We start from the raw sequence: 25,518 nt of genomic DNA, 5'->3' as shown, positions 1-25,518 counted from the left end.
TCCATGATGGGCTGATTAAAAAGGTAGAGTTTGAGCCATCACAAGCCACCATACAAGGCAAGAATAAAGAGAGTGAAATTAGGGGAAGAGACAGAAGCTTTTCGGGTTTATCTTCATCAAGAAGTCGAAGAACTCGGTCGCTTCCACCCGTTAGAGGCTCCTCCGAACCAACGGTGCCACCACTTTGGTGCAAACCACAAAAACGACGACGACGACTACGAGTTCCACGACTCTTTCATCTTCTGGATCAGGAAAAGGGTCTAAAAAATGGAAATTTAAGGATTTGTTTTTGTTTAGAAGTGCTTCTGATGGTAGAGCACTAGATAGAGATCCTTAAAAGAAATACTCAGCAATATTTAGAAAGCATGATGAGGATTCTAGAAACTCGACCTTACGAGAGCGGTCCGGGTCAGGTTCCGGGTCGAAGAGGCGTGGACCACGGGTGTCGGCTCACGAGTTGCATTACACGGTGAACCGGGCGGCATCGAATGATATGAAGAAGAAAACATTCTTGCCGTACAAGCAAGGGATTTTGGGAAGACTCGCGTTTAATCCGGCAGTTCATGCACTTTCAAATGGATTTGGGTTTTCTCACAAGTCATAATAATTAATTAGATGTTAGTTGATGATAAGTTAGTGGATTTGTTTGTTGGTTGGTTTGATTGATTGTAAAGTTGTGTTAGATCATCATGTAATCATGAAACAAATGTTCATATGCAATTCTACTATTTAACAGAAGGTACAAATCCTTGAATTAAGCTGAGTAGATATTAATGTCAATGAATCATTAAGATTAAGATAGAATAATAATTCAGGATTGTTGATGCCATCAACCGTCTTAACAAGAAAGTCAAAACATGTTGCATCATCAATCTAGTCATGTTTGCAAGATGAACAAGATATCATATTAAGTTATTACACAAATGTTATTTATATATGCTAATCCTCTCTATAGATAAAGCCATTAAATCTTTTCAAAACACTTTTATTTTCACATGTTATACATCTGTAAACATGTGCTATACATTCGTGTTCGTGTTCGTATACATGTACTACATAATAATAAAGAAGCATAACAAGTATATAGGGGTTCATTTTGCCATCAAATCTTATAAAAATGTTGTTTAATTTCAGCTGTTTTAATGGCTAGAATAGTTTATTTAAAAGTTTAGATTATCATATCTTATGTAAGTTTTATAATGATATTTAAGATACTAGATGCTTATAAAACATTGTAAACCATGCATAGGATTAGTTGCAATCGTATCGGAGGAAGGCTTAGATTGTTGAACTCTAATACCGCTTATGTATGTGTGTGTTGAATTGTAAATAACATAGCGCTGTAAAATTGATAAAACTTGGGTTACATGAGACAAACACCCATTTTCTTATAATACGCTCAGACTTAAACCCGGAAATATAACAATAACCCACGACATAAATGGCAAGTGCCTCTGGTCAACCCAAAGGTGCCATTGATTAGCCGGTCGGACTAAGGTTAATATGCCCCACTGTAAACACAAGTCATGCACTAGAAACATGTATAATTTATTCTTCGTATTACGAGGTTGTTTTACATTATTCGTTTTTAATATTTATATATGTATATTTTGATTTTAATTTTGTTTATTATAAGAAAGTTAATAATTAATATACTTGAGGTTTGATGATGAAATGGTTTCACAATTAAATGATATGTTATAATCCAGTTTAAAAGTTATCTGGGTTTGGTGATACCCATTACCCCTTTATTTTCTTTATTATAAAATTGTTTCTTAATTATAAATAATATCTTTTTTTTAAATAAAATAAGATTTTCATATCAAATATTTGATGAGATGAATTTTTAATATAATGAGATGTTATAATACGTTTAAAAGCTATTTGGGGTTGGTGAGATATTTACCCGTGAGTGAGAAGACTTTATTTACAAATAAAACAATTTGATGCCTTGAGAAAATGGCTATTTTACATTTTTCGTTTTTTAATATTTATTTTTTGGATTTTAATTTTCTTTTGTAAAAAGTTAATAATATACTTAGGATTTGATGATGAAATGGTTTCATAAATAAATGATATCTTATAACCCATTTAAAAGCTATCTAGATTTGGCCGGTGACCCATGACCCGCTTAGGTTTTTTACTATAAAATTGTTTATTAATTATAAATAATATTTTTTCTTTTTAAATTGGATATTAAATTTTAGTATATCCCTATTTTATAGAATTTTCATATCAAATAATTGGTAAGATTAATTTTTAATTTAATTAGATGTTATAACCCGTTTACGAGCTATCTGGTTTTGGTAAGACCCATACCCATGAATTTAGGTTAAATCAATGAGAAGCCTCCATTTAAAAATCAAGCAATCTGATAGCTTTCATAAAAAGGATGAAGCGACCAAATCACGACACGTAAGATTTTGAGGTTTCGTTTATATATATTATAGATTGATGCGCCATAAACATTAATGCATTACCTCAACAAGTATATGCATCAAGCATGTTCCTTTAGCTTGTACATCGAATAATATAGTTGGGTTCAACGATTCATAGAATTGAAATTGGAATAATTTACCTCAATTTTTAAATAAGAATTCAAGTATTTTACATCGTTTTAAATAGTTCAATCATTGAATTCAAGTATTACCGCCGTCACCACCATTGGTATCACTTTCTGCACCTAGTTTCCTTTGACTTGCAATTTATTTGACAAAGTTTAATTCCGAATAGCATTTGATTTAAGTTCTAATTTCTTTACAATGCATTAACTGTAGCTCCTTTGGACAAAAATTAACAACCAAACATACCCCGGTATATTTTTGAACGTTCTTTTTTAGATTGCATAAAGAAATGTTTATATTGCAACACGCTATCCTTTTTGAGAGAAACAAATGGTGGTAGTACTTTGTGAAAATAAATAGGGTCATGCTTGATTCGCAAAATCGACCAATGAAAATTTCGTTGAATTCACGTAGTTGATGGAACTTAACGTTTCTTAACCAATTTGAATGATGCTAAAAGGCCGGTGGAAACCATGAATCCACAACGCTCCCTTAGATTATTTTTTTAACAACTAATATTTTCAACATGTCTCAAACGAGACTAAAACCCATAACTTTTTGGTTGAAGGTAGTACACTTTAGAATTTTATTATTATTACTATTGATAAACTTTATAGTATTGGAACCCTATAGTTTTATTTTTGGATATGGAGATGTATCAACCATACCCAATAAATTCCATAATTAGCTAGCTATTGGTAAGACCTAGAAAGGATAGGAAGCAAACAAGCCTTGCCTTTATCGCTAAGGTTGAGGCTTCTTTTAGAAAGACCCTCGAGTCCAATGCACACCAGACAAAAACCAGAACCAAAGAGATATAAGCAAGGGTCCTACTAGAGACACCCACCACACGCCCTAATACGCCGCGTATAGCCCTATACGCGGCGTATTAGGTGTTATATTATTGGAGCCCGGCTTCCCTTCCTCTCCCTCCTTTCTTTTTTTTATTATACATCCCTCCCCCTCTCTCACCCTCACCCTCACCCTCACCCTCACCCTCACCCTCACCATCTTCATTCAACCAACAACACAACAATACAATTTTTGGTATATATACCCACAATGTCTTGGTTCAACCATTTATTTCCGGAGTCGAATGAGGAGGAGCCGAGTTACGCCGGAGTCGAACGAGAATGAGCCGGGTTATGCCGCTAACGATCAGCCTGGCACGTCGTGATTACCCGACTTGAACCAGGTTTCATTTTATATTTATTTAGTATGAAGTCAGTAGTTGTACATGTTAGGACAGAGATTTGGTGACTGGTTCTATTTTGTTATATGAGATCAACAGAGACGGTTTATACTTTATAGGGACTTTTGAAAAACTAAACTATATTTAATTGTAATTTGGGTTCCGTTATGATAATGATTTGAAATTTGTCTAGCCACCGGCCGTTATACTACACCATGCCTACTATATAGACACTACCTATATGAGCCTAATATTTTTCACTCAACACGCCACTACATTACATTTTGTTAGAAATAAATCGGTTATTATATTTAGCCTGAACAGTTTACGGTAACCCTAGCTTGCCGGGCCTCCCAAATTTGAACTAGGTTTCCCATATTGTTACCGTTATTATTAAAAATTTTTTATTACAGTACTACTAGTATTATTATTAAAATATTAATATTATTATTAAAATGTTATTGTTATTAAAATATTTTATTATGTTATTATTATATTATATTATCTAAAATGGGTGCTATTTATTATATTTATGATATAATATTAAAATAATACTATAGTTATGATTTTAATAACAAATATTATTTAATACAATAACGTTATGATTGAGATTATATTTAATAACAATAACGTTAATATTATATAATAATCATCATTTTATTATTATTTTTTTGTTATTCAGATGAGGATGTCAGGCATCGACACGACACGTTCGTAGATACGTTCTTAAAGTGTATTGTATTGTAATATAATATAATATAATATAATATAATATTATTATTATATTATATTATATTATCTCAAACGCGTGCTAGTTATGTTGGTGGGTTTTTTTAGAAAAACTCACCAGTTTTATCTTATTATGCTTGTTTTTCTTTCTTTTATTTTGTTATTATTATTTTTATTTATGATTATTATTATTATTATTGTTATTATATAATTATGTTATTATTATTTTAATATTTAATATTAAAATATAATATTATGATTATTATATAATATTAACGTTATTGTTTAATATTTATGATTTTTATATAATTATGCTATTATTATTTTAATATTATGATTATTATTAAAATATTATTATTGTATTATCATTATATTAATATTATTATTATTATTATGAATATTATGATTATTTTTACAATATTATTTTTTATTATATTATTATTAAAATAATATTATTCTTAATATATAATTATGTTATAATTATTTTAATATTATGATTATTATTAAAATATTAATTTTTATATTATTATTAGTATTAAAATATTATTATTATTAGATACCCGGTGTTTACAATAGTTAGCCGTCGTACCAGTCACCTATTCTGGGTCGGGTTATGTTTATCTTCTTAACTACGTTATTATCATATTATATTATATTATATTATTATTATATTATATTATGTTATTATTATATTATATTATATTATTTCAGGCCGTGTGCGTCGGGTACGTCAGAGATTCAGATGAGGGTGCCAGGCACCGGCATGACACGTTCGGAGGTACATTCTTAAAGTGTGTATTATAATATAATATAATATAATATAATATAATATAATATAATATAATAATAACATTATATTATGTTATTATTATATTATATTCTCTCAAACGGATGCTAGTAATGCTGGTACGTTTTTCTAGAAAAACTCACCAGTTTTGTCTTATTATGTTTTCTTTTCTTTTTTTTTCTTTCTTTTCTTTTGTTATTATTATTATTGTTATTTATGATTATTTTTATTATTATTATTATTATTATTATTGTTATTATTATCAATATTATTTATTTAACAATAATATATTATTATTCGAAATTTGGCAAAGAGTGTTCGGTTGCATGGCTTATTTGGAAAAATTGACATTGCAAAACGAACTTTCAATTTATTGGCTGATTTCATTATGGGCATCTTGAATCAGTTACAGGGCTTACTTGGGAAAATTGACATTGCCAAATGAACTTTCAATTTCTTGGCTGCTTTCGTTATCGGCATCTCGAATCTGGCTATTCGATTTCTTCAAACTCCAACTGTCTTGACCGTCGGCCACCACCACCAACCGTAGTTGTCTTCACTTCAACACATATCCGTTGTCACTAAGCTTAAGCTTAAGCTTATTATTATTTTTATGTTTAGATGGGGGGTTTTGTAAGTTGATCAATTTGTGTGTGTGTGTGTGTGTGTGTATCTTATACTAACAATGGTGTTTTAATATTCTTGTGTAGTAGATGTGCTGTAGAATAACTCATTGCTCCAACATAACCAGCACCAGATTGAGATATTAGTTTTATGAGTTTGAATCTCTCGGATCTGTGGTATCCGCTAATGGTAGCGACAGCGGGGTCTATAATATGAACAGTGAAATGGAAATTCGGTCATTGCTCCAACATAACGAGCACAAGATTGAGATATTAGTTCGAACTTACCTGAACCGGTTAACACGTTTGCTGATGTGGATTTAGGTTCGATGTTGAATGATAATATTAACACGCTTGCTTATATCGGTGATAATGAAAGCCCAATAGAGACCGGCACGATACCGGAGAGCCCAACAGAGCCGGTGAGTTGGTTCGTATAAGAAACAGAAGCGAGTCATCAAGTTTAGAAGGTGGTAGCCCATCCGTAAACCCGACTAGGCCCAACACTGGCCTAAACGAAGAACCGCTATGAGTTATCCAACCGCGTCGAACTACTCGAAAGACGGTTTTACCCAAGAAATTTAGCGACTTTCTGGTTAAAGGTATATCGAAACCCACTGAGCAAGACCCGACAACTGACGAGTTAAATCTCCTATTATTATTCGATGACAAACCAATATATTTTCGTCAAGCGAATAATGAAAAAAATTGGAGAAAGGCTATGGAAGCTTAGATCGAGTCGATTGAAAAAAATAAGACATGGCGGTTAGTTGAAGCACCATCCAAAGTAAAACTGATAGGTTTAAAGTCGGTATATAAAATCAAAAGAGATGAAGCCAGGAAAATAACCAATACAAGGTCTGACTCGTAGCTAAAGGGTACGTTAAAAATATGGGATATGACTTCGAAGAGGTGTTCACACCAGTGGCGAGAATCGAAACTGTTTGACTTTTACTCACTTTAGCAACAAATCGAGGTTGGGAAGTTCATCACTTAGATGTTAAATCCGTGTTTCTTCAGGGTGATTTAAAATAAAAGGTGTATGTATTTCAACCAGATGGGTTCGTTAAGAAAGGTCAAGAAAGAAAAGTGTACAAGTTGGCTAAAGCATTGTACGGTCTATGCCAAGTAGAAGGGCGTGGAATACTAAACTAGACGGGTCGTTAAAGGAACTCGACTTCACTCAATGTAAACAAGAACAAGCGGTTTACAAACGGTGTTCCGGTCAAAGGCTACTACTCGTTGGATTTTATGTGGATGATTTGATAATAACAGGCAAAGCGTGAAAGAGATATCAAATTTCAAAAGACAAATGGATTCAAGGTTCGAGATGAGTGACCTCGGTTTGTTGCATTACTATCTCGGGATCGAAGTTAAACAAAGTGATCATGGGATAACGTTAAAGCAAAGCGGTTATGCAACAAAGATCCTAAGAGAAGCAAATCTTTGGGAATGCAACTCGCTCTTTGGGAATGTAACTCGGCTCAGTTTCCTATGGAACCGAGCTTAAAGCTGTCTAAGGAAGATGAAAATCCAAAGGTAGATCTGACTGGTTATAGAGAAATTATCGAAAGCTTGCGGCATTTAACCTATACGAGACCCGATTTGAGCTACTCGGTTGGTTATGCGAGTCGGTTCATGCAATCACCAACTCAAGCTCATGCAGTCATGCTCAATCGGTTAAAAATATTCTCCGATATCTAAGAGGTTCACTAGATTTTGGTATTACTTACTCGAGAGGTGGAAACAATATGTTGTACGGGTATAGTGATGGTAGTTATGCGGTGGATATGGATGATGGTCGGAGAACCTTAGGTTTGATTTTCTACTATGATACATCACTGATATCATGGGTTTCTCAGAAACAAGGGACGATGACGTTATCATTGTGTGAGGTTGAATTTATGGCAGCTACATCACCTGCATCTCAAGCCTTATGGCTTTGGGGTTTGTTGTCAGAAATGATCGGAGAAAAGGATGAGACCGTGATGTTGAAGGTGGATAATTCATCGACTATTGCCTTGATGAAGAACCAGGTTTTTCACTAGAGAAGTAAACACATCAATACGCGATACCATTTCATTCAGGAGTGCATCGAGAGAGAACAAATCAAGGATGAGCATGTCAGTGGAGATTTACAAAGAATAGACATCCTTACAAAAGCGTTGCCACGACTGAAGTTTAATGAGATGCGAAGCTTCATCGGTGTCACAAGATTAGGGGGTGATTGCTAGTGTAATCTTGCATAAGTGTAGGGACCTATTATCATACTTACAAACCTAGGGGATTTTGAGTTAGTTTGTTTCATATTCTTGTCTAACAAGAAATTGTGTTGTTATAAACAGTGGTTATTTGTAATCAAGTAATCGTACCAACACAACATTAACATTCAATACACTTGAGGTTTAGACTTGAATTCTTATTGTCTTCAAAAATATGATTGATTACTTGCATGCGATATTCCAATGAAAAAAACTCAAATCAACCTTGTGTGTAGCAACTATCTCAAGCACCTAATTAGTCTTGGGTAGTGTAACACTAAAAATTTTCAGCCTTGTATGACAACTTTGAAAGTTGGATGGCCAAATGGTAATTATGTCAAAGTTAAAGATCTAAATTGAAAAATATGCAAATAAGTGATTTGACGGTCCATCTAAAGCATGACTTATCGGCAAAGATATGAGGATTAGATGGATCGTCTAACCCACCTACAATTTTGTGACAATGAGTCTAAAGGATGATTCGACAACAAAATTTTGACAAAGCCATAACGTGTCTCATGCTCGTCAGTGTCTATTCAAGTTGATTTGGATAATAAATAGAGGCCATATTATGTCCATTCCATGCATGCATCACCCTTTGATCTCTCCTAATCTCACACACACACTTAAAGTTCTTGGTGTCTAAGAAAGGTGTTCTAAGCTGTGTGTGCTCGACTTCTATAGTTCTACTAATACCAAGTAATCGATTTCCTTGTAGCCTACGCCATATGCTTGACTTGGCCCCTTCAGCACCAATCCATCATAGGTTCGATAGGATTGGCCCAATCGGCATTACAGGCTTACAGAGAGTACATGATTAGAGAGTTAAAGTTTAATTGAAATGGAGCATTTTACGTTTGGGCTATTGGCTTATATAAATTAACTTACCCAAAATTTTCCTATAATTGCTAGTCTAATTTTATTGTAGTCAAACATAATATAAATCTATATTAAATAAATAAGTAAATAAGAACGTCACTGATGCTAGACTGTCGCTATATAGTCAAAAACTATTAAATCAGTGTCCTAATCACCTTAAACTAGTTAGGGTAAGTAGGGTGTCAAACCACGAGGAGTATGTGGTCAGTGTGCAGTGAAATCGATTCCTAACATTATGAAGTGAATTCTATCAAAGTGCTGATCACACTAGCAAATAAATTTGAGTTTTATAATAATCAAACAAGTAATCAAGTATTCAATCAATCAGACAAAGCAAATCACACTCGGGAATCCAAGTAAGCAACCTAACAGCAAACTCATGCACTTAACAGATAAACTATCTTGTGTCAACTACAGACTGACTAACCGGTCAAACCTTAGGCATCCACGCTCGCTAACACATGGCACTGGTTATCAAACAGTCCCTGCCAGTGTGACTCAACTAAGGGCAAACGTATGCTTTCTTGCAATTAATAGGTCAAAACAATCCTATAAGCAATTATCATAGCAACTGGCACACTAATCGTTCTGATCGAAATAAACCTAAACTGACGTTGTGCACAATAATACTAGACATCAATACTCATAGATTAACATCAAAATAATTACAATTAATCGTTATAGTACATGAGAAAATAACTGAAAGATTACAAACTATACATCTCGGGTATGACTCGAAGGATCTAGCCGCTAGTCAAGGTAAGTAGGGTGTCGAACCACGAGGAGTATGTGGTTAGTGTGCAGTGAAATCGATTCCTAACATTATGAAGTGAATTCTATCAAAGTGCTGATCACACTAGCAAATGAATTTGAGTTTTATAATAATCAAACAAGTAATCAAGTATTCAATCAATCAGACAAAGCAAATCACACACAGGAATCCAAGTAAGCAACCTAACAGCAAACTCATGCATTTAACAGATAAACTATCTTGTGTCAACTACAGACTGACTAACCGGTCAAACCTTAGGCATCCACGCTCGCTAACACACGGCTCTGGTTATCAAACGGTCCCTGCTAGTGTGACTCAACTAAGGGGAAACGTATGCTTTCTTGCAATTAACAGGTTAAGACAATCCTACAAGCAATTATTATAAAAATCGACAACCTAATCGTTCATATCGAAATAAACCTAAACCGACTGATTATACGAACATACTAAACATCAATACTCATAGATTAACATCAAAACAATTACAATTAGTTGTTCTAGTACATGCGAAATAAACTAAAAGATTACAAACTATACATCCCGGGTATGACTCAAAGGATCTAGCCGCGGCTCGGCATCTCTCGGGCTTCGGATATGATGGATAGGATCATGCATGGGACCTTGAGATGATTGGAAGTGATGGTTCTCCTCTCTTCTGCTCTGAAAATCGTCTGGAAGGTGAATCATGGCGTCTAGGGTCGTCCAAATGAAATAAAATATCAAACCCTAACTTTCCCGACTATGGGGACCATCACATAGCGCAATGGCCATATACCCATTCCATCCCGCTACGCGATGGAAGATAATCTCATATTTGAATTCCTCTCGTTGAGAAACCCAAAATTCATATATTATGGGTCCCGTAACTCATTTTCTAGCCCAGGATATACTCGTTTTACTTCCTGGTCGCTTTTTGTGAACACATCTTGTTCAGTTTTAGCATCGGCTTTAGGTTTCTCATCCAAACTCTTCCCGAATCCTTCTAACACTTCCAAAGACTTCAAGTTATGCTCCGGTTATCCTGAGATATCATTCCATGCTCGTACAAGTCTCCCATTTAGCATCTTTAACGATCAATGACCTGAAAAACAAAAGCCCGTATGAAGTACCAAAGTTCTAACAATATACTGACCAAACTACATAATTAACACACTAATATATTTACAAAATACCCGAACATCAGTCACCGTCACAGTTCTATGAGCCCTCATTTACTTTCCTCTCTTTTTTTTTCTCTCAAAAAATAAGTTTGTTTCTTACATCTTTTTCTTAATTTATAAATCTTTATGGATATCATTTTCCTTTCTTGATTTTCTTCTTTCACATACTAAATAGGTTTGTTTTCTCAAACTGCTTGTTAGAGTTTGAAAATTTCAGAACTCACAGGCTGAAAGTTAAGAAGAAAAACCGACCATAAAACAAAACCAATGATCGGTTTGGGTAAATTCACAATTTTAAAATAAACCGTGAAATCCGCTAGTTGTTGGTACATCAACAATGGTTCCTTATTTCCTTCCTGAGATCTATCAAGTTCTCTTAGAGGTGGTGGATCCACAATCATGTGCGTTGTTTTATAACTTGAGAGCTATTATTATGATCTTAATTTATTATTGTGGTGATTTTGAAGAGCCTCACACTTAACACAATAATATAGATCACAATAATAAAGATCATAGATTGTAAACATAGATTCATTTATTACTAACATTGCAGTCACATGTTTTAACATTTTAACAACATCAGAAGATCGATATTGTAGGGGTATGGTATTAAACCCGGTTTACAATCCTAAATTTATTATATTTGGTTTGTTTTATTATATGGGCTAATACATTTGTTATTGGGCTGAGGAGGTTTGTGGAGGTAGCCCTAATTGGGCTAGGCCCATTAGGGTATCATGATGGTGGCCATGAGACTCTATATAAGGAGGTCTTCTCCTCCTTATCATGGGGTCATGCTCAGTAGGTGCCACCACCAGTTTTTGTGTCTGTGAACAAGAGATCTTGAAGATCTCTTAGCGGTCACCTCCACACCCCCAAAACGCCACTGCAGATCGCGAGCAGCCGGAGGAGAGGATCAGCAGACCAGAATGCGGTTCATTCATCTCGAAATCCGTGGAAGCTCCGTCATGAGTCAGGTCAGATTCCATTTCGTGCTTCGACATTGGCGCCATCCGTGGGACGGCAATGAACCACACTGGCCTCTCTTCTCGGCCCTCCGATCCGTTCATCAAAATCTCAGGAAGAACCACCGAGCTCTTGGGGAAAAACCTTAGATCTATGTTTTCAGATCTGGAAAATACTTCCAGATCTGGAAGATGCAGGAGGAAACCACCAAGCTTTTGGGGAAAATCCTTAGATCTGTGTTTTCAGACCTGGAAAATACCTCCAGATCTGGAAGAAACAGGAAGAAAATGAGCTTTTGAGGAAAACCCTCAGATCTGGGTTTTCAGATCTGGGTTCGTCCGAGCAGCAGCCACACCTCATATTCATAGGTTTATAAACCCTATCAGATCTGTTGGTTTTACATAAAACCTACCTGATGTGGATATTCAAAACCTTTGGGTCGCGCGCGCGCCCAGGCGATTACTCTGCGCATCAGCGGGTCGCGCGCGCGCGCCCAGGCGATTACTCTGCGCCACAGCGGGTCGCGCGCGCGCCCAGGCGATTACTCTGCGCCACAGCGGGTCGCGCGCGCGCCCAGGCGATTACTCTGCGCCTCAGCGGGTCGCGCGCGCGCGCCCAGGCGATTACTCTGCGCATCAGCGGGTCGCGCGCGCGCGCCAAGGCGATTACTCTGCGCCTCAGCGGGTCGCGCGCGCGCGCCTTGGCAACTACTCTGCGCCACAGCGGGTCGCGCGCGCGCCCAGGCAATTACTCTGCGCCTCAGCGGGTCGCGCGCGTTCGCCAGGCAATTACTCTGCGCCTCAGCGGTCGCGCGCGCGCCCAGGCAAGTACTCTGCGCCTCAGCGGGTCGCGCGCGCGCGCCCAGGCAACTACTCTGCGCCACAGCGGGTCGCGCGCGCGCCCAGGCAATTACTCTGCGCCTCAGCGGGTCGCGCGCGCGCGCCCAGATAATTACTCTGCGCCACAGCGGGTCGCGCGCGCGCCCAGGCAAGTACTCTGCGCCACAGCGGGTCGCGCGCGCGCCCAGGCAACTACTCTGCGCCTCAGCGGGTCGCGCGCGCGCACCCAGGCAATTACTCTGCGCCACAGCGCGCAGCAGTTTTACATTCGCGCCACCGCATACAAGTTTTCGCATACATGTTTCGCACTTCCTTTTACTAATTTGAGCAATATGACAACATTATATTGACATCAAATTAAAAAGAAAGCGAAGTAAAACATACATGCGTGAGCTCCAAGCTCAAACGCGTTGACGAGTCTTAACTCTAAAACGTCAGGGCCTTAGCCCAAAAATATGAGTCTTAGCTCAAACTTGAAGGCTGGGAATCCTCACAATTTCCCATACGGCTCCGCGCCATAGGCTGGGAATCCTCACAATTTCCCATACGGCTGGGAATCCTCACAATTTCCCATACGGCTCCGCGCCATAGGCTGGGAATCCTCACAATTTCCCATACGGCTCCGCGCCATACTTAAAGGTTGGGAATCCTCAATTTCCCATACGGCTCCCCGCCATACTTGAAGGTTGGGAATCCTCATAAACCCGTCGGCCACGCGCCAGCTTTAATCATCATTACTTTCATTGCCCGTAAGACGCCCCGCGCGCAGGTTTCCATTATTATTACAGCCCGTAAGACGCCCCGCGCGCAGGTTTACATTATTATTACAACCTGTAAGACGCTTCGCGCGCAGGCTACTGTTATTATTACAGCTTGTAAGTCGCCTCACGCGCCAGCTCAGTTATTATTACAGCTCGTAAGTCGCCTCACGCGCCAGCTCAGTTATTATTACAGCTCGTAAGTCGCCTCACGCGCCAGCTCAGTTATTACTCTTAGCTCGTAAGACGCCTCTCGCGCGCAGGCTTTATTATTTTCAGCTCGTAAGACGCCTCTCGCGCGCAGGCTTTATTACTTTCAGCTCGTAAGACGCCTCTCGCGCGCAGGCTTTATTATTTTCAGCTCGTAAGACGCCTCTCGCGCGCAGGCTTTATTATTTTCAGCTCGTAAGACGCCTCTCGCGCGCAGGCTTTATTATTCTCATCTCGTAAGACGCCACTCGCGCGCAGGCTTCATTGCTCAGCTTGTAAGACGCCTCTCGCGCGCATGCTTTATTACCCAGCTTGTAAGACGCCTCTCGCGCGCAGGCTTTATTTCTCAGCTCGTAAGACGCCTCTCGCGCGCAAAGCTTTATTATCCTTATAACTCGACACCACCATTATCTTAAGGATCACAACGCGTTACCATCATGGAGAAAATCTCCCAGACTCAAGACAATAAAGATAAGGCCGAATAAAAGGGAAAAAACCGCCCTAACACCTTATAAAGTCCAACGCTCCACCTAAGCGCTTGCGCGCCCAGGAGCAACGCTGGACTTGGGGGGGCTTGTAGGGGTATGGTATTAAACCCGGTTTACAATCCTAAATTTATTATATTTGGTTTGTTTTATTATATGGGCTAATACATTTGTTATTGGGCTGAGGAGGTTTGTGGAGGTAGCCCTAATTGGGCTAGGCCCATTAGGGTATCATGATGGTGGCCATGAGACTCTATATAAGGAGGTCTTCTCCTCCTTATCATGGGGTCATGCTCAGTAGGTGCCACCACCAGTTTTTGTGTCTGTGAACAAGAGATCTTGAAGATCTCTTAGCGGTCACCTCCACACCCCCAAAACGCCACTGCAGATCGCGAGCAGCCGGAGGAGAGGATCAGCAGACCAGAATGCGGTTCATTCATCTCGAAATCCGTGGAAGCTCCGTCATGAGTCAGGTCAGATTCCATTTCGTGCTTCGACAGATATATATGTTTAGACTTTCCCTGAATAGATATGTTTAGAGTCATGACATATATACAGTCAAAGTGCTGTTGAAATATAAGCACATACAATAATCACTAACAACATCTTATGTTCAAGACATAATCTTTATTATTGTCTAAGCAAAACCCCAATAAATATGTAACAAATCATGACTAACACTAGATTTTACTTATCTGTTAACGAATCGGAAATCAAACACCTATTAATTTACAACAGGTAGGTTTCCCTGCTAGGGGTTACCGGAAGAGAATATGTTCTACCCTTAGCGGTGCGTTTTGGAACCCCATTATTGTGTGTAACCTCACTTGAAACAACTTCAAGAGTAGACCAAGGAGAGTGACGGGTGAAAGCTGGTAATTGGTCCATTTTGGTCTCTAGATGTTTAGGTGTTCCACTGCAGAAAACAAAAACATTGATTCTATGTGTTTTCTTTTTATGTGTAAAATCAAAATTTGGTCTTTTAACTACATAATGACTTCAATCTATAATTCTAAGCTCTTAACAACTTACCAGTGAAAATGCGGTCTTTCATGTTTAACCCATGTGCTTGGTGAGTGTTGCATCATATCTTTGGGGAGTGTAGGCAAGTCTCGTGGAATATGCGGTATTTCCTGGATTACAAATGCGTATGGGTACGCTAGAATAAGAAGAAATAAAAAAAAATGTAGTAATACATATAGTCATTGGAAACTTACATTAAATCTCAGACCGGAAACTTTTTGCTCACAGAGTGGAAGATTGTGATCAAATGACCGACGCACAAAAGGATGTTCAAGTAACAAAGCAGCTGATGCGCGCTTTTCTGGATTTCTCTGTAAACATAGATTGAGAAAATCCTTCCCTTCTGATGATAATGTTTCGGGTATAGGTGGGGACCTGTTTAATACATTAAACATTGCTTGCACCTAATGACAAAATTATGGAATGATAAATCCCATTGAAGGATACATCACATTCACCTGTATTGTATTACAGTTTAAATAAAAAAAATACCCCAGTGAACTCGCTCCATGGAGGTTTCCCGGTCACCATCTCAATCACAGTACATCCCAGGCTCCATATATCCATGGTAAATGCATGTTCTGGGTTAACATCTTTTCTCATTACAGCTTGTAGAAGCTGCATGAAAGAGGTGAAAGTTAACTATTTTATGATTCTAAATACGACGCAACGCCTATATTTGTGATCAGAAGAATACCTCTGGAGCCATCCATTGTGGACTGCCTTGTAAGGAAAGATCAATAGTATGTGCAGAAAGCTGTACAAAGAACAAGTTATTCGCAATGCAAAAATAAAATCCAGAAAGATTCATCTTAGAGGTAGTTAACATGATTGAAGTGTGTGTGTGTGTGTGTATATATATATAAACTATTTAGCTCACATGTTTCGCCAATCCAAAGTCCGCGAGCTTCACTACACCAGACGCATCAACAAGCAAATTTGCTCCTTTAATATCTCTATGCAACACAAGCTTAAATCATTGAAAGCTTATACTGGTAAACTTAACTACTTGCACAGTTAAAATCACCGATAAAACATCTATCAATATGTTAATCTTCCTTTAAAACTTTCAACTGTAATTCAGTTGCTTTGCAATTTGCAAAGGATAATGATACCTGTGAACAGTCTTCTTGTTGTGCAAATAAGCCAACCCTGAGAGAATATGACGTGTAAAGTTTCGAACTACAGATTCTGTCATAGCTCCATAGTGTTCTCGGACATATTTATTTAAGGGCCCAGGGTGAACATACTCTAGATATATGCAAAATCTATCCTCAACCTAGATAAAAAATAAAATTAAGTCAACAAATATTTTTATTAAGGAGACAGCATAAGTGAGACCTGAAGAGACTCACCATTTCAGAACCTAAATAATGTACAATGTTTGGATGCTCTAAACTTTGTAGAACTTTTATTTCCTGAAACAGATACAATTTTTAGAAAAATATATATTCAAGGATCTGATCGTACTACATCAATAGCCGACCTTCATGTGAAAGAAAGGAAATTAAGGATGATCATGAACTATTCATGTATGTGACATTCGGATAACAGTACGCAAAAAGCATTTTTAACAACTTGAAAATGCAAATCTCAATGGACTTTTATAATATATGAACGTGTGTGAATGATGCATATTATCTTAATGAACAACCATTGTTAAATTATGATAGTTCAGATGGATTGCAAATTTAAGCATATTATTGAACTATTTATTTAATACTTATAATATGAATTCTACATCCTTAAAAAAGATTCTAAATTAGTTTTAACAATCTCCCACTATATATACTTGTATATATGGATTAAATTATCACAGATAATGCTGTCCTAAAACAATACCAAGTTACAATCCTGCATAAGTAGTAGAACACGAAATAGGGTCTAAAACAAAAAATAATGGATGCATACACAAAATAGACAACGATCGACAGTCCACACTATTAACACTACAATTGATTTCCCACCAAATGCATAAAATAATTTGAATATCATTCGACCGTATATTTTCATTTATAGCATTTCCTTATTTGTTGTAATCAATTTGGTTGAATACATTTTTATATGGTATCAGCCAGGAAATCTATTTTCTTAAAAACATAGCCGCCTCCTAACCCTACTTCTGCCGCTCTGTTCTCCGGCAACTCTGTGTTTTCTGGCAGCCATGGCAACCACCAGTTCTGTTACATCTTCCACCATTGGAACCATACCTCTCAACACCTCATCCTCTCTCACAATTGTCACCCTGTCTCCCTCTCTAAAACTTACTGAAACCAACTATTACAGTTGGAAAACACAAATTGAAGCCCTCCTCTATGGCTTTGACCTCTTCAAATACATTGATGGCACACTTCCGGCACCAAAACCGTCTGTTGACGAAGAAGGAAATTCAATTCCTCATGCTGATTTTAACGCTTGGTTCCGTCAAGACCGCCTACTATTCGGAGCATTAGTCGGTAGCCTTTCTCCCCCTCTTGTCCCATTAATCACAAATGCCAAATCTTCACTTGAGGCTTGGAAAATACTTTCCGACACCTATGCCTCCACCTCCCGTGGCCACATCAAACAACTTCAATACCGCTTAAAACAATCCACCAAAAGTCCAAACCAAACAATAACTGACTTCATGCAATCGATCAAAGCTATAGCCGATGAACTTGCTATCCTCGGAAAACAACCGGACCCGGAAGATGTTACTGATGTTGTCTTAAACGGGTTGGATCCCACTTCCTACAAATCAGTCATTGATGCGGTTCATGGCCACGATACCCCAATCTCGTTCCATGAACTCCACAAAAAACTAATCAACAAGGAGTTATTGTTAGCCCAACAACATACCACTGTTCCTACTCTTCACAAACCTACAACTGCTTTTGCTGCAAATACGCGCCACACACATAAACCTTGGCACACTCGTAACTCTTCACAGAACCTAGGTATACTACCTACACCTTCAAAACCTTCCGCCACTCCCCAAGAAACCCCTCAAAACCGACCTTTTTTAGGCAAATGCCAATTTTGCTTCGCAAAAGGCCACTCTCTTACCTCATGTTTTGCCTTCAAGAAATAGTATCCTCACATTGGCTTACCTTCTTTGCCCAAAGGAACACAAAATAATGCACCACAAGCTAATATGATGTAGGTTCCGAATGCAAACACCAATGACACCCGCCCATGGCTCTTCGATAGTGGTGCTTCTCATCACATTACAAATGATCTAAATGCATCATCTCTTCACGCTCCGTATGATGGTACTCAAGAACTCGTCATTGGCGATGGTTCGTCTCTTACTATTACTCATGTTGGCTCTTTAACACTTCATTTCGACATGGTTTCTTTAACCTTACACAATGTTTAGGGAACAGCTGAACGCGGGATTTATGAGCTTCGCCCAAAATCACCACCTCATGTTTTTATGTTCAGCAAAATAAACCATCCTTGTGGCATCACTGTCTTGGACACCCGCATGCACAAGTGTTACAACATTTATCTACTATTGTTTCGTCTATTTCTACTTTTAATAAGTCATGTAATTCTTGTTGCATAAACAAGAGCCACAAGCTTCCTTTTATGAATCTTCTATTACTTCTAATGCACCACTTCAACTTTTATTTTCTGACGTTTGGTCCTCACCGGTTATTTCTTTTGATGGTTATAAATATTATATAATCTTCATTGATCACTACACCAAATATACATGAATTTACCCTCTTAAAAAGAAATCCGACTCTCTTAATACATTTATTAATTTTCAAAGTATAGTAGAAAATTATTTTCAATGTAAAACAATTATTTTCGGACAATGGCGGTGAATATATCAAACTTGCTTCTCATCTTGCCTCATGTGGCATCTCTCATCTTACATCCCCGCCCCAAACACCGGAACATAATGGTTATGCCGAAAGCCAACATCGTCATATTGTCAAAACAGGCCTAACATTTCTATCTCACGCCAAAATACCTCTTAAATATTAGCCTTTCGCCTTCACCACCGCCACTTATCTCATTAATCGTTTACCCACCTCCACCCTAAAAAACAATTCTCCATATCTACGTTTATTCAACAAACTACCAAACTACAATAAACTAAAAAGTTTTGGTTGCTTGTCCTATCCTTGGTTACGACCATACTCTTGCCACAAACTTCAAGCCAAGTCTAAACCATGCATCTTTGTTGGATACTCGTCCACCCAAAGCGCATATTATCTTTTAGATCCCCAAACAAATAAAGTTTATATATCCCGCCATGTAAACTTTATTGAAGATCAATTCCCCTATGAAATTCTATCTAAATCGTCTACCCCCTCACCTCCTAATCCAGACACTTGGCTACCATTAACCATTTGTTTACATCCTAACTCAACAACTGTCACAACATCATAAACAACACCCATCATTAATTCCTCTTCATAAACCATTGAAAAATCCCCATCTATTCCTCTTTTTGACTCTAGCCCAACGACAACACAAAACCCACATCCATCCATTTCTAATCCCACATCTCCAAACCCAAATAATCTCACAACCCAACAACCTATTTCACCAATTAATCCTCCTCATCCATCTATTCCCTCCTCCCCCTCGAACCTCCCAGACAACTCTTCACCATCGCCTAATTCATTCACATCCCCACTCACAAACAATGAACACGTTACTTCTCTGCCGCGTACCCGCAAACCAAATCCCAAATACCACAATGATACATTTGTTCTATACAACGTTACCTCTCCTCATCCTAATGAACCAACAACTGTTACCCAAGCACTCAAAAGTCAACTATGGCGCAAAGCCATGCAAGACGAATTCGATGCTCTCCGACGAAATAAAACATAGGCCCTTGTCCCACCCGATTCCGCATCCAACCTTGTTGGTTGCAAATGGGTATTTTGAACTAAATTTAAACCGGATGGAACAGTGGATCGCCTAAAAGCTCGCGTAGTAGCCAAAGGCTTTCACCAACGCCCGGGCCTAGATTATGTCGAAACATTTAGTCCGGTTATCAAACCCGCTACTCTTCGCCTCATTCTTTCTTTAGCCACTTCTCAAAGTTGGTCTCTTCGTCAACTTGACATAAACAATGCATTTCTCCAAGGTACTCTAACCGAGGATGTCTTCATGTCTCAACCACCCGGTTTTTCCGATCCATCATTTCCGAATCATGTTTGCAAATTACACAAGGCCATCTACGGTCTTCGTCAAGCTTCACGTGCTTGGTATGATGAACTAAAATCATATCTTCTCTCGGTTGGTTTCACACCAACTATCTCCGATCCATCTCTATTCATTAATCATGTTACTCAATCTCCTATCTATCTGCTCGTCTATGTCGATGACATTATTGTCACCGGCCCGAATTCATCGCTCATTAATTGTTTCATCAAATCTCTAGCATTTCGCTTTTCCCTTAAAGATCTAGGTTCTCTGTCATATTTTTTATGTGTTGAAGTCATTCCCCAAAACAATGGTCTTTTTCTTTCTCAATCTAAATATGTCCTTGATTTGTTAACTCGCGCCAACATGAGTGATTGCAAGCCGGCGTCCACTCCAATGTCATTTTCGGATCATCTTACACCTACCGATGGAACACTGCTACCATCGCCAACCCAATACCGTGCATTTGTCGGTGCCTTACAGTACCTATCCCTCACGAGACCCGACATTGCCTTTGCCGTTAATAAACTTTCACAGTTTATGCATTCACCCACTACTATACATTGGGCAGCACTTAAACGATTATTTCGCTATCTTCACGGTACTTTACACCATGGGTTATTCTTCAAATATAATTCTCCTTTAAACCTCCATGCATTCACCGACGCGGATTGGGTTAGTGACCGACCTACTTATCGTAGTACAATGGGTTACATTGTTTATCTCGGATCCAATCCAGTTGCTTGGAGCTCCAAACGCCAACCAACAGTTGCGAGATCATCTACCGAAGTTGAATTTAGGGTCGTTGCCTCCACTACCATGGAAGTTCAATGGCTTATATCACTTTTATCTGAGCTTGGTTACAAGTCAACAGTCACACCTGCAATCTACTGTGACAATCTAAGTGCCACGCATTATTCGGCAAACCCGGTCTTTCACTCCCGTATGAAACATCTCGCTCTTGATTTTAACTTTGTACGAGAAAAGGTTCAAAAACGTGCAATACGCGTCACGCACATCTCCGACGATGACCAACTTGCTGATGCTCTCACTAAACCACTACTAAAGCAAAGATTTTACACACTTATTTCCAAGATTGGACTAATCTCTCGATCGTCCATCTTGCGGGAGCATATTAACACTACAATTGATTTCCCACCAAATGCAAATAATTTGAATATCATTTGACTGTATATTTTCATTTATAGCATTTCCTTATTTGTTGTAATCAATTTAGTTGAATACATTTTTATATACACAAGGGCTAAACACTGTTTGTTCTTTATACAAAAATATTGTGTTTAGCATGAGTCAGGTCAAAATATTTTTTGTTCAAATCTGGTAATCTTTTGGTGGAGTCAAAATGGGCTGGCTTGAAACTTGACAACAATTCTTAGACAATGTATAGTTATTTATTAAAAATTTCTATAAATTAATTTGTTAAATATAAATGATTAGCAACCTTTTCTAATAAAGTAATTATCTAGAAAGTTTAATGCATCGCAATACATTTTGGGTGACTTTCAACCCATTTGACCAGCTCAACTCATTTGACCAGTCTCCTTTTTAAGTAAAATCTTCTTGAATAACATAGTTGACCCTTTAAAGATAAAACATAACCAGACTCATTTATATCTAACCAATAACAATCAATATTTTCTTTCTGAAAATTTAAAAAGTAAAACCAGAAAACACGGAAAAGTAGTTTAAACATAACCTGCTCCAACTGCCTTAAGCATTCAGATGATTTAGGGTCATCAGGAATGATATCCACTACTTTCATCGCGCACAAACTCCCGGTTTCACTACAAGTATAAAATATAAACATAAACTCAACTTTCAAAATAGAATCCAAAATTTTCTCTTCCCATATTGTTGGAATAATATGTTACCAATGACCAAAGATAGTCATCCGTAACATAATATTCCAACACATATGAGCGATATGATTGGCATACCGATTGGTTGCTTCATATACAGTACCAAAAGTACCATGCCCCAAAAGTTTCCCTTTTTGCCATTGACCTTTTATTGATTTTCCGTCTGATTTATCCAAACTTTGATGCCTAGAAACCGGCCTTGAAGGTGGAAGTGGAAGTGGATGAACATTATTACTGTTGCTTTCGGTTCTATTAATCAGATAAGGACTTTGTAACGGTGGACTGTGCAGTTGAGAGCGTCTTGTTGATGCATCAGAAGGTGGTAACATAGAAAATTCACGAGTGCCTGCCAATGCAGAATCAAAAATATCGACTGTACTGAATTTCGGGCTAAGTGTAGGACTAGTGAAGGTGGTCGTCGGGGCACTTCTAGCAGGAACACGCAGCCTGATGTCATTATGGACCTTTTCACAATTTATGTCTTGAGGATAACCTTTCCGGCGAGCGTAAGTAGAAGGCTTAGATGATATTGGAGCACCACCACACTTAGCATTCATCCCGTGTCGATCAGATCTGGAACTACATAATAAGGAGCTGACTAACATTTGGCTAATTATAAGAAATGAGAACTTCATGATTTCTGCAGCCAGTAATAACTTAATCTACTTTATGCCCAGTTGCAAAGTTAATGAGGAGTTCCAAACACCATACAGACATAACTTGGGCTAGGATTAGAGTTATGACTTATGAGCCCATGACCAACAAACAAGAAGGTCTCAACGAGCCAGATCATGCCTAGTTATCAGGCCTTAAATTCTTGAATTAAAGTTCTGATTTCGTTAATAATGATTTTTTTGACAATTTTATGAATCTTTTATGCATTATTTTTAGCCTAAAATGAGTAAATAATTATTTAGCATAATTAACTTAAGCATCTAATTATAGTTTTAGTTTCAAATTTTATCAAGTCAAATTGTAATTTCAAAATTTTCACGAACCATTATGTTTAATTTCAAAATTAGGGTGGGATCCGATACAAATAAAGTTAACACGCTAAACATACAAATAACTAGAGTAATTACAATTTTGAACTAGAGTAATTATGCTATAAAAAATATGATAGTGTAATAATTACTCTAGTTCAAAATTTATAATGTAAGAATAATAATTACTCTAGTGTTAACACAATTACTATAGTCATTTGCACACTTCTTAGGATAAAAGTCATTACCGTCCATTAGCGCCGGAATATCCTTCAGCCGGCAACTGCAAATCATCAACAGGAAGTGGCAAAGGTTGCGGGACAGCAGACGAGGACCAGTGTTGCGGCAATCGGTGCGGCGACTTTGAACCAGAAATCGGAGAACTAGGCAACGATTTCGACACACCACGGACATCTTCCTCCGGAACACAATAATCCTCCAACGTCAAGTGACGTAATTTACGCTGCCTGGTGAGCTTCTTCTTCGTCTGCGGCGAAAGCAGCAGCCCTCCGTTTCTCGAATAATCACCCGGAGATGATTTCGACGAGTTGTTGTCATTATTAGAATTAGAAGAAAACGAAGGTATCAATTTAGCTGGTGAAGAAAGATGAAACCTCCGTTTACTGAAGAATTTACTCATGAGTAATCAGATTATTAATGGAAACTTTGGAGATACGTTGGCTTTATTAACTAGTGTCGAAATTTGAATTGGAAACTGAGACATAAAGTAAGGAACACGATGATGATCATGATCAACTTTTAAGAATGTGTACGTAAGGGGCAAGAAGTAAAAGTCAAGAGTCAATGCTGGTGTGCATATTCAGTCGTACCTATACGTATAGTTGTTGTATATATGTGTTTACACAGGTGTGGAACGAGGAACAGACTTACCAACTTGCACTGAATTTTTTAAAACTAGATTGACCGAATTAACGAGTACGTCGAATGAAACAAACAAGGTTCTCTCGTCCGTACGCCAACTTCAACAAATGTACAAGACCAATCTTAAAAAGATTGTACAATAGATCCTTTTCACTGTATTGCAGGAGACATAATATTAATGGCAAATGGTATCGGATACCGTCGTACTAATTTGGGATTTATTTTTTGAGATTTCGAGGCAGATACGATACCGGCATTTTAGCAAAGTTATTTTTTCTATTTTGAGAAAATTACAATTTTTATTCTTTTGACTTAGTAAAATTGTGAAATGAATCCTTTCTGAAAATGATTTTCGCTCTTTATTCTTTATTTGCATATTTTTCCTTGATTTTAGTCCCTTACACTAGCCCCATCCAAAATTTCCGTTAATGGCCCAATGTGCTAAACATGTGATGGGCAAATGGTAATTTTCAAGCTCTTATTTTAATAAATAATAATATTAATATACACATATTATTAAAAGCTTGTTTATATATTTTTATCAAAAACCCGATATAAAACCTAAATCTAAACTAAAGCTGTCACCGATCAAAGCTGGGAACCCACAATCGCCACCACTGATCAAAGCTGGGAACCCACAATCGAGGATGAAATGGTGGTCAATTCATCTCAAACAGAGATAAAACACAAATCGAGGATCATCAAGCCTCTACAGGTGAATCAGACTCAATCGAGGATGAAATGGTGGTTAATTCATCTCAAACAACGGTTTTCTATGACCACCATCGCTTTCAATCAAAGGAATACTCAAATAGCATGTGGAGCAACGATGGTTCGGTGGTTGTCAAAATCAAGCAGACATAAAACTCAGTTCATTGACCGTTACTTCCATTTTGATTTGATTTCTACTTCAATTCATTGATTCCAGCCTTTAATCGAAAAATTTTTTCTGTGAGTTTTTTTTAGTTAGGGTTCTATTTCTCTACCCATGTATGTAGTTTCAATTAATGTTTCTTTGTAGGTCTCATTATAGATCTAACAACTAATCCTAAATCAATCCGTAAGCTTGGTGAGTGGAAATCACCAAGAATATTCGGATCTCGGATCAAGAAACATACAAGAACTCACATTATTTGAGAGAAAGGAAGAGTAGAAGATAGATATTATCTACAATATGCTGAATATGGAGTATGCTGGTATATTTACTCCATATCTGGGTCATTACAAACATGGGCCACTTGGGCCGGCCCAACAAGGCACTTACATAGCCTTTAGTCATAGGCCCAATACAACCATAACTAACAACAGCATAACAATAATACAAATTAGAATTACATCAAATACAAAAGCCTTAACAAAATCATAATCAAGTAA

The 25,518-nt window shown here is 37.7% G+C and overlaps 1 protein-coding gene across 1 annotated transcript; it reads right to left on the bottom strand.

The window, feature by feature from the left end:
- Positions 1-14,856: 14,856 nt before the first annotated feature.
- On the bottom strand, positions 14,857-23,902 carry LOC143608872 (mitogen-activated protein kinase kinase kinase 5-like). Its single transcript, XM_077083793.1, has 11 exons — positions 23,511-23,902; positions 22,358-22,852; positions 22,117-22,204; positions 16,604-16,666; positions 16,364-16,527; positions 16,129-16,204; positions 15,946-16,005; positions 15,741-15,866; positions 15,443-15,652; positions 15,258-15,358; positions 14,857-15,141 (listed from the first exon to the last, which is right to left on the bottom strand). Exons 1-11 carry the CDS (start codon positions 23,900-23,902, stop codon positions 14,955-14,957), a joined length of 1,962 nt encoding a protein of 653 aa, XP_076939908.1. The 3' UTR covers positions 14,857-14,954.
- Positions 23,903-25,518: the final 1,616 nt, after the last annotated feature.

This window comes from Bidens hawaiensis, unplaced genomic scaffold, assembly GCF_021521415.1.
Source record: "Bidens hawaiensis isolate Kalapana, Puna unplaced genomic scaffold, B.hawaiensis_p1.1 tig00002181_1, whole genome shotgun sequence".
In the NCBI taxonomy this organism is placed as follows: domain Eukaryota; kingdom Viridiplantae; phylum Streptophyta; class Magnoliopsida; order Asterales; family Asteraceae; genus Bidens; species Bidens hawaiensis.
This window is presented reverse-complemented; position numbering and strand designations above follow the sequence as displayed.

What these genes read in the sequence shown, in the direction of transcription:
- LOC143608872 (XM_077083793.1), bottom strand. Translation starts at nt 23,902, where the DNA reads ATGAGTAAATTCTTCAGTAAACGGAGGTTTCATCTTTCTTCACCAGCT. An exon ending in GTATATGAAGCAACCAATCG is followed by an intron (nt 22,205 to 22,357) that starts GTATGCCAATCA and finishes TTATACTTGTAG; the next exon opens with TGAAACCGGGAGTTTGTGCG. An exon ending in AACAAGAAGACTGTTCACAG is followed by an intron (nt 16,205 to 16,363) that starts GTATCATTATCC and finishes TGTGTTGCATAG; the next exon opens with AGATATTAAAGGAGCAAATT.